General features: G+C 37.6%; 2 protein-coding genes across 15 annotated transcripts in view; both read left to right on the forward strand.

The window, feature by feature from the left end:
* The window catches only part of dock10 (dedicator of cytokinesis 10), a 68060-nt gene that overhangs the window by 8805 nt on the left and 48625 nt on the right, over positions 1 to 10630 (forward strand). The window lies entirely within an intron of this gene.
* LOC131462369 (uncharacterized) lies at positions 525 to 8206 on the forward strand. Of its 7 annotated transcripts, none has more exons than XM_058633515.1 (8): positions 537 to 828; positions 1865 to 1924; positions 3217 to 3336; positions 4454 to 4563; positions 4650 to 5740; positions 6309 to 6464; positions 6920 to 7012; positions 7106 to 8206. In XM_058633515.1, exons 5-8 carry the CDS (start codon positions 4667 to 4669, stop codon positions 7421 to 7423), a joined length of 1641 nt encoding a protein of 546 aa, XP_058489498.1. In that variant the 5' UTR covers positions 537 to 828; positions 1865 to 1924; positions 3217 to 3336; positions 4454 to 4563; positions 4650 to 4666; the 3' UTR covers positions 7424 to 8206. The 7 variants fall into 7 exon arrangements, with proteins under 7 accessions (XP_058489496.1, XP_058489498.1, XP_058489499.1 ...); XM_058633516.1 differs by having other exon boundaries at positions 1865 to 1920; XM_058633514.1 differs by having other exon boundaries at positions 1865 to 3336.

The following is a 10630-nucleotide window of genomic DNA, read 5'->3' on the forward strand; positions in this document are numbered from 1 at the left end:
TAGTCCACTGACTGTGTGTGTGTGTGTGTGTGTGTGTGTGTGTGTGTGTGTGTGAGTGAGTGAATCGCTGCGTTGTGTCTCTGCTTCACTCTGCATTCCACAGTAGGAGGAGCTGAATATGCTGCTGCCATTAGTGTCTGACCTCTGACCCTGCTGCCCTCACACACACACACACACACACAGTGAAACGATGTAACAGTTTGTTCTCGTCAGATTCAGACGAGTTCAGCTCTTAAAGCTGCAGTACGTAACTTTTAAACACGTTGATGAAGTCACACACAGCATCACCACTTCCTCTCTGCAGGGCCTTCAAAATAAGAGCCACTCACATCAGCTTTGTTTTGGTCAAAGTTGTTTTATTTAATTTTAAGTGTTAATGTTTTTATTGACTGATTATTTCACACTGTGTGTGTGTGTGTGTGTGTGTGTCCAGGTATTACTAATGTTGTGGGGACCTACAACTGTTTACACAGTCACATTATTGGGTGTAGAGGTCACACAGAGGTCACACACACTCAAAAAAATGATTCTTGGCCCCAATAAACATGAAGCAATATTTCCAAGTAAACTGTAACTGAAATGTATAAAACTAAAGGTTTATTTAATAAGAATAAGTAAACAGTGTGTAAATATGTGTTCTACAACAATAATGTAAACAAACTGAGTAAACTTTATCTGACTGGATCACATAAGAGGAAAGTGGGCGTTTTCCAGCATATTGTCTACGGGTTCGCCCACACTGCCCCCACACACTTGGCACTGCCATGCGGACAACACGTCACACGCATTCCGCTTGACTGACAAACGGCGACAAGTGTGCTTAATAAGGTAAGTTTAATTGTTTGTAACGCATTGTGTTAATGTAGTGATATGATATTTTAAAATAATATCGATATGCTATTTTTTGTTGTTGTTTTTTTCTAGTTTCTCAAAGATAATGTGAATACTTAGGACTTTATACTGTTGAAAGTCTGGCGAAGTTCGATTAGCGCCCGTGAAGGGACATCCCGATATTCCGAAATCCCTATGTTCCGACGTGACGGACTTTCTAAGGGTTAGCTAATAGCTAAGCGCTAGCGCTTAGCTATTAGCTACGCGCTAGCGCTAGGCTAACGTACTAAGAGCGTATGTTTACATGTTTTAGCTGCTGGCTGGCACATGGCACCTGACATGACCTGTCCTGCTGCTGCAGTTGGGCACTAACTCGCTTACATGCTCTGCAGTTTGCAAGCCGTATTATATTATGAAACGTATTAATTACATTAATTTAATGTCAAACTGATTTTTTTCTTCACTGTAGGCAAATGCTGCTCATGTGGGAATGTTCTCCTAAATTTAAAAAAAGTAACTTTAGTTAAGTCCCACGAGCTGATGTAATTTGAGATTTAGCACTGTAAATGATGTGATTAACGTAACCACTTAAATTCTAATGGGTGTTATTAATACTCTAAAAATAATATACATTTATTTCTGTGAAAATATATATTTTTATCGATTAATGTTGAATTTTGGCTGGATATGGCTACATACTGTGTCCCCATTGTGTTGTCCAGCTAACACAACCAGATGAAGTTAACTTATCTCCAGGAGGCTGTTTGCAAAAGATAAAATAAACAGTTATATTCAAACTGCTCAAACTTATCTAACTTAATACTACTTGCATTTACATTACATTATATTCCTGCATGTGCTTTTTCCTCCACACTGGGGACAAAAAATGTAATATTTTTCCTGTTACTTTTTGTTGCTGTTGTTTTAGTACATGTTGATGGAATTGTCAATTGTTGAAGTTTAAATAAGCCATAGATTTCTGCTAAAATGTTAGCTTTTATTCTATTTTCATGTGTCTTTCCTTCTCTTCTAGGTAGAACATGTGAATGGGTGTGTGGGAATGTAAGGTCTGTGGAAAATCAGTCCCAAGTAGGTATGAATTGCTTAAACATTGCAAGCTAAAACATGGCCATCATGGAAGCAGGTTCAGGCATTGCTGCCCATATTCCAATTGTCCATGCACATTTAGACTTTGGAACAGTCTTTTGAGTCATATATACCGTTCTCACAAAGCTCAAACATCTTCAGAACCATCAGAGTTATCTATATATTCATGTCAGCTGTGTGCATGTCCTCAACTTGCAAATGAACGAGATTACTTCAGTCATGTAAATGAACATTTAAGAAGGAATGAAACTGTAACATGCATGTTCAAAGATTGTTCATTTAAAACTAGCATTTACAATACATTTCATACTCATAAAAACAGGAAACATAATCCCCATAATGTAAATGATTTCAAAGCTGAGGTTGTTAGTGTTGTTGCAAGGTTACAGGAATCAGACACTTCAGTGATTGATGTTTCTTGTGCAGCAGGCACAGATGTAGAATCTGAAACGGACGTAGATGCACATGCTTCTAGTATTGAAGATCTTCCCAAAGCTATTGAGCAGAATATAGCCTCAGTTTTATTAAAGTTAGAGCATGTTCATTTTGTACCAGCTACAGCTATTGATGAATTGCTTCAGGAATTACACTATCTGTTAAGCTCTGTATCTGTTCCAGTCACATTTAATAGCCTGTGTAACATCCTTAATAAATGTTCTGTTACAGTTAATGAGTCAGTTGTCAAGGAGCTTGCTGAAACAGTGTGCAAAACCTGTCCTTTAGCTAAAGCCTTTGCAAAAGATGGCCCCCTAGCTACAGCCTACAAAAGAAAACAGTATTATAAAAAACATTTCAATGTGGTAAACCCAGTTGAGTACATCCTTGACCCTAAGACCAATAAGACATATCAGTATATTCCCATTTTGCCTTCTCTTCAGCATCTGTTAAATAATCGTGACATTTTAGAAAGTGTAATCCATACACAGAAGACACAGGAAAGTACCTTGAATGTAGTACATTATAAATCAATAAGGGATGGAATTTACTTTAAAGAAAACATTTTTTTCACTGGGGAGGATTTGAAATTATCTGTGTCACTATATGTAGATGACTTTGAGGTGTGCAATCCTTTAGGCACATCCAGAAAAACTCATAAACTCTGTGGTGTGTATTGGATTTTGAACAATTTACCACCTGGATCTCATTCAGCTCTTTCTTCCATCTACCTAGCAGTTTTATGCAAGAGTACTGATGTTAAGGTGTATGGGTATGAAAAAATTCTAGAGCCCCTTTTACAGGATTTGATCATTTTAGAGAAACATGGTGTTTTTATTACAGGTCTTGGAGAGTTCGTGAAAGGCACAGTCCAGACAGTCATTGCTGATAATTTAGGAGCCCACGGGATTGCAGGCTTCATCGAAAGCTTCTCTGGTGTGTACTTCTGCAGGTTTTGTACAGGTGAGAAAACAGACATTCAGGACAAGGCTGTTCAGTCAGGACATTTTAACTTACGAACAAAAGATGTACACGAAACACACATTAAGTTTGCAAGGGAGAACTCAACAATCTATTGTGGAGTAAAAAGAGAGTGTGTTTTTACTAAGAATTTATCTCATTTTGATGTTACCCGAGGCTACCCTCCTGATATAGTCCATGACTTATTTGAGGGTGTTGTTCCTGTTGAAATTGCCCTCTGCATCAGTGAAATAATTTCCAAAAAATATTTGTCTCTTGACACGCTAAACAACTTAATCCTGAACTTTCCATATAAGTGGGGAGACAGAACTAACAAACCTCATATTATACCACGCACTTACGCCTCTAGAAGGACCATTGGGGGTAACGCCCATGAAAATTGGAATCTTTTGAGGTTGCTTCCGTTTATAATAGGAGACCTGATACCAGAGGCAGAGCCTGCTTGGCTTGTGTTGCTTGACTTAAAAGAAATAGTTGAACTTGCTGTTGCCCCTCTTCATAATAAAGAAACCATCGCCTACTTGGACTGCAAAATCACAGAACACAGAGACAGGTTCTTGGAACTTTTTCCTGCACGACTCTTACCAAAACATCACTTCCTCGAACATTACCCTCAATTAATTGAATGTTTTGGGCCTTTGGTAGGGCAGTGGACTATGAGGTTCGAGGCGAAGCATAGCTTCTTTAAGAAAGTTGCTCGTCACACAAATTGTTTCAAGAATATTCCACTGACATTAGCAACTAAACATCAGCAAATGATTGCATATCATATCAGTGCATTACATCTTAAACCTGCTTTGGAAGTTGAAAATGTTTCTGTGCTTCCTGTAGATGTAATGAACAAGGAAGTAGTGGGCAGTCTTAGGCAGAAAAACCCTGAGATCAATGATGTACATCTTGCCAAAAATGCAACCATTAAAGGCATCTCCTACAAAATTGGTATGCTTATTCCATATGGTTCCACAGGTGGCTTACCTGGCTTTGCAGAGATCCTTCAAATCTGCATTGTTGAAAGAAGTTTGAGCTTTGTTGTAAGGGTATTGTTTGCATGGTATCGTGAGCATTTCAGAGCTTATGAACTAACGATATCTCCTAATAGAGAGGTTGCCCTAGTTCATCTTGAAAACCTGGCCGATGCTTATCCACTCTGTGACTACACTGTGGGTGTGAAACGAATGGTTACCTTGAAAAGGCACATTATTGTTTAAGGTGGGTTTATCGTAGTTGAAGTTCTTAAATAAAGTTGCAGTAATTCAATTTTTCGTAACCTTTTGTGTCCTGTATTTGTTCCCTAGAATCCATAAAGTGAAAGATGTCAAATCCAGTTCACCTGAGAGTCGTCCTCGGCGGAGATGACGCTAGAAAACTTAGCCTGATGTCAGGGATACCAGCATCTGTGGATCAACTTGTCCATGAGATAAAGACTGCTTTCGGACTTGTGCAGCAGTTCAGACTGCAGTATAAAGATGCAGATTTTGGAAATGAATATGTTAATCTCATTTCAACAAGTGAAATAAGAGACAGGGATACTGTGAAAGTGGTATTTTTTGCATGTGAAGAAACTATCTTCAGCATTCCAGGTACTCTACCACCTTGCAGCACCAGCACCCCACTGACTTCTCCCAACATATCCCAAAGCTCTGTGAACTCCTTCAGCTCTCGATCCTTGGACGAGGATGGATTTTCCTCTGATCACTCATTTGGCAGTGCAGACACCATCATTTTAGATCCATCTCCAGAGTCAAGAACCTCTTCATGGCCTCCAGTCTTCATTGTTCCCAACTTTTCATATTTTGCTGACATTCTACTTCAGAGAGCAAATGCAGAATTCAGAGAAAACGGCACTCTTCTTACCCCTCCCCCAAAGCTAAGAATGGATATTCTTGAAGGCATGGCTGAACAGATCTTCAAATACACAGCATACCCCAGTGACTCCCAACTTGAAGAGGCTGCTGAGGTCTTGGTGCATGTCCATCCATGTTTGAGGGAAAGAGGAACTCGAGCTGGCCATGAAGGATGGAAACAGTATCTAAAGACAAAAGTTGCCAATTTCCGCACAAAACTGTGCAAGATTGGTTACCCAGAAGTCAGTGTAAACTCTCTTAAGAACAAGCGCAAAGGTCAAGAAAAAGCAGCTGCCAACATCAAAAAACCAAGAAAAGCTGAAGTTAACTTTCTCCCATCTCTCCCTTGCGGTGAAACGAGAGAGAGTCTTGAAAATGAAAGAGTAGCTCTCTTGACAGAGGTGAAAAAGAGACACAATGAAGCTGTGGTCAAGCAGAAAATGCAGAAGACCTTCTCCTACAGACGTCAAGAGGTTGTCCAGGACTCGCCTTTAGTCTCTGACTTTGTGAACAGATGGCCTGCCTTGTTCACAGTCAGTGAGGTAAGCATTACTGATGACATTTTGCACACTTCTCTGCTGATGTGTAACTGCTTTCCAAAATGATTTTATGTAATTATTACCTCGGGGAAAATATTATTTTATTTTATATCAACATATCTATTTCTACAATAAAAACAATGGTAAGCAGGTTTTTTTCTTATGTCAACAGAATTTCTTAAGACTGTTTTCAGAGATTGATTATAGAGGGAGACTGGACACTAATTTTTTCCATTCCATCAAAGATATCAATCTATTGACATGCCATCAGCTTTAAAGATTTTATTTTATTTGTAGCTGCCCAACTTTTTTATTGATGACTTGTGCAACTGCTCTCTAGCCTGATATGAGCTGGAGCAGATGCTTTTAAGACTTTAACATACTTTAAATGTAAACGGTTTGACAAAGCCCTGATTGGATGGTTTATCTGCATCTGATAGTGCCCAAGTGCCAAGTCCTCGAAGTGTTTGTCCTTTTTCAGCACAGAAAATATCTATTGTCTTATAGACTATCTATAAGCTAGAAAGTTATTCTCTCTTTTCCCATTAACACATTTTTTCCTCTCCTACAGATAAATGCAGAATTCATGCGTATAACAACTTTGCCACTTCAAGCCAAGTTTTTGGGAGAAGTAGACAAATACACACCTAACTTGATGAAGGTCTTCAGCAGTAGAGGAGGAGCTGCTGGAAAGAAGATCAGGCTTCTCATGGCTCCGACAACTAAGGTAAGTGCAGTAAACTGTTACATTATTTAGCCAGAAGAGGTTTTTCTCCCTATATAACATCTCTGTTTCCTATCTACCTTCATCTGTTTAATCTTCCTCCTCAATGAGCTTTGTTATTCTCTCATTTTTCTTTCCTTTGCTGCCATCCTTTATATCCTCTGTGGATGAGATGTTGGACCCCTCATATTTTGGTGTTTTCATCTTCCATACCTCATCTTCCTACTTCTCCACTCTTCCTCTCATCTCCTACAATTTCTTCTCTTTACATGATCACCCCTCTTTCATTCATCTTCTCTTCCTCCCCTTTAACTTCCACTTAATGTCCATCTTTGTTTACCTCTGCAACCTTCCTCTCCACTTCACATGGGGGTTATTTGTGATAAAGATCTGATAAATGCTGGAAAATGTCTTGGAAAAATGAATAGCTTTAATATTTCATATACATTTTTTTGCAGAGTGAGGATATCGAAGTCAAGAGGGACTGTGTACTTCAAGGTCTTTGTGCTTATCTTAATGAGGACAGCAACACTCTTATCAAGAAGTACTTGGTCAGTAATTGCATTTGATTTTATTGTGATCTTTCAGTCTTGCAATGTTTTATCAGTTTATTTCAAAATGCTCAAATTGTTTCTCATCATTAGAACGTCAACATTGCGGAAGCTGAGAGAGAAATCGCACAGACCACCATGGGGCTGTATGTGATCCAAAAAGAGGGTGCTGATGAGGAGGGAAAGCCAGAGGATGTTGGAGTAGTGATTGAGGGCGTGGAACTTCTGTGCAATCTGGGAAGTGTTTCCTTTGGGTGTGCCATGCTTTTTGGGCTTATCTACACACTCAACCTGAGCTATCCCCAGGAACTCAAATTCACATTTGAGTTCTTTCAGAAAGTGTTGATGAACTTGGATGGTAACAGACTGTCCCCAAAGGTCCAAGCACTTAAAATAAAGATGCTTCAGTGAGCTCAGAAGTTAAGGGGCTGGACAATTGAGCCCAGCCACATTTAGTGTGTTGGACGTTGCCATTGTGATCTTCTTCACTTTGTTTGAAATTGTTGATTGTGCTGTGAAATGTGTTGAATGTGCTGTTTGAAGGGATGGGGCATTTGTTTAGATGAACCTGCTTCTGGACACTTTTCATTGATATTACTTAGTTTCAGTTATTATTTTGTTCCAGTTGAAGAGGAATACAGCATTCATATGCACAGCTTTCATTACTGTAACTGACTAAATGTTATTTGTTCATTAGTAAGGGAAACAACTTGCATTTTTCTGAAAATTGTGTTCAATAATTACCAATATTGATGTGAGGTGCAGACCTTGTAGATTCTTATGTGGAGTTCTCTTCTCCTTTAATCCTCTTATTAGTTTCTGCCTCTGAACATCCCTGGGGGTCAGGTGGACAGTCACCTGTGGATGTGTACAGTTTTTGATTGCCTTTCTTGTGAAACAAGTGCCAGTTTGCTGAGCTTGCTTGGCCCTCATGTGGTGAGGCTAAAATGAGTGTCCTTGAATAAGGACTTAAGTCTTCATTTTTATTTATGTATTTGTTTAGTTTTTTTGGTTGAATCTGCGGTGTAATGCAGTATAATATTATGCTATGTGGCCATTTTATTAGGTACATGTGTACACTCTAATGCAGTCCATTTCATGTTGATGCAAAACATATTTGCATAATCCATGTGGTGCAGACATGTTTAAAGTTGCTGTAATTTTGAAAATTGCCGATAAAGTTGTCGGAGAAATGCTGCGTGTTGCTTTGTGATTTTTTTTTATGGAGGTAGGATAACATATCTGAAAAACATTACTATTGTATACTTTAATACATAGGGTTTATGTGAACGTTCACCTTAACTTTAACTGAATAATCACATTAACTTTATTTAAAAGTTCACCTTACCTTTAACTGAATTAACACACGCAGTTTATGTGAAAGTTCACATTACCTTTAAGTGAATGAACACATTAGGTTTATATTTACCTTTGCATTAACTTTAGTTAATGTATTCACACTGATTCAGCATGGTAGAAACACATTGAATTTAATAGGACCCTCACATTGAACTTGCCTAATAAAATTACATGGAAAAACTTCATGTAATTAAAATACATAAAGTCAACGTTTTTGCTTCAATTATTTTTTTGAGTGCAGAGGTCACACGGAGGTCACACGTAGGCTTTGTGTAGGTGTCGTATGAAGGCCAGGAATGATTTATTACACACACACATTCAATATTAAAATGCGAGTAAGAATAATTATAATAATAATTATAATAATAATTATAATAATAATTATAATAATAATAATAATGATAATAATAATTATTATAATAATGATGATGACACATTGTATTTAGTGCAAATGTATGAAAACAAATCTCAATACGTCATTATATATTTTGATTTAAATTGATTTTATTAGTTAAAATTATTTTTCACTGAGATTATAAAGTGTCCCGCACAGACAGACAGACAGACAGACAGACAGACAGACAGACAGACAGACAGACAGATTATAAACTTCACAGCACTTTAACCACAGAAACAAGTTAGAAATAAATCAAAGTATTCAAATATTATGATAACAGAGTGAAATGAAAGCTGGTGACCTCGACACTGACCCAAGACGAGGGTGAGGACGACAGCAGGGAGATGTGGGAGAAAATGAATGAATGAATGAATGAATGAATCTCTTGGACAGAATCTCTTTCGGCTGCTGATTAAATTAATAAAATATTGATTTAATAATATATAATCACTACAATCTGCTGCTGCTGCTGCTGCTTTTCTTGTTGTTCAGACTCAGAGGAGAGAAAATGAGGTTCATGTGTTTCAGGGATGAATTTAAAAAAAGGAGGTGAATGAAAACAGAATGACTTCCTCATCCTCGCTGACTTCCTCTTGTTTTCTCCTCCTCCTCGTCTTCGTCTTCTTCTTCTGCCTCAGGACTGAAGTTCTCAGTTAAAGACATTTTAATCGTTTCCTTTTGTAAACAAAGCAGCTGCCAGACTCTGATACACAGAGGCTCACAGCGGCTCCTGCAGGTCATTCATTCATCCATTCATTCAGTCATTAACAGTCTGTGCTGTGTGAAGATCTCAGCACTAGAGGGCGTCGGCATCACAGTCTGTCCAAGTTCATCTCATCACAACAAAATCAAGTCAATAAAACAACTGCAGGAGAAATAATCAAGTTTAATATTTAATAAGAATAATCAGATTTCCTTTTCTTCTTCTTGTGTTGATTTATTCTGTAATTATTTCTCCTTCTCTTGTCTTTGAATGTTTCTCTGAAGCTTTGACTCAAAAGGAAAAAGAAGGAAAGTTTTTGAAAGAAATTCTTTTGAACAACAAGAGAAAAAAGCCACAAAACGACTGGAAATGTGTAAAGTGAAGCTTCTGACGTCATCACAAACATTATACACTTCTTCTTTGGCTGCTATCTAAAGACTATTTCACGACTACACTGTTAATAACATGGAACTGAACCTTATATATTATAATTATATTATAATTATACTGCAAGTCAAATAATATTTGCATTAAATAGCATTTATTTAAAGAAAAGTTGCTGTTATTTATAATTTCCTTTTAATTGTATGATGTTCAAATCATTTAAATAAAAGACTGTGACCTACTGTATGGTTGCACAATAATAACATTAAATCATTTTCATTCATATTTACTTCAATAGACAAAGAAACAGAGAAAGAAGTCACATGATGTGAAACAACAACACAATCAGAAACGGACATTTCTCACCAAATAACACAAATGAATAGTAACATAAAAGAATTCTTAGCATATAACATGTTTGTCTGTTAATAATCAGACGCACAGTAACAGTGTCTCCTCGTCTCAGGTACAAGAGAAAACAGCTCATGCAGAGTTGTGACCACGTCTTTCTTCCTGTTTGTACACAGTTTGGTGTTTCGTTGTAACCACACTGAGGTTTTACTCAGAATTAACTGTTAACACTGAACTCAACACTGTGTCTGTTTAACTGTTAAACTGCTGCAGACGTCGACACAAACACATTATTGTCATGAGCACAGATAGAAAATAATACAATATAAAAATAAAGATAAGAGATGATGAGTACAGTACAGATGTGCACACTGTCCTCCAGGGGCCGAGCTGAAGGTCTCTTTGACTGACAGCATCTTTACTA

This window comes from Solea solea, chromosome 7, assembly GCF_958295425.1.
Source record: "Solea solea chromosome 7, fSolSol10.1, whole genome shotgun sequence".
Classification (NCBI taxonomy): domain Eukaryota; kingdom Metazoa; phylum Chordata; class Actinopteri; order Pleuronectiformes; family Soleidae; genus Solea; species Solea solea.

Coding starts and splice junctions, on each gene's coding strand:
- LOC131462369 (XM_058633513.1), top strand. CDS start 1,878: ATGGGTGTGTGGGAATGTAAGGTCTGTGGAAAATCAGTCCCAAGTAGG.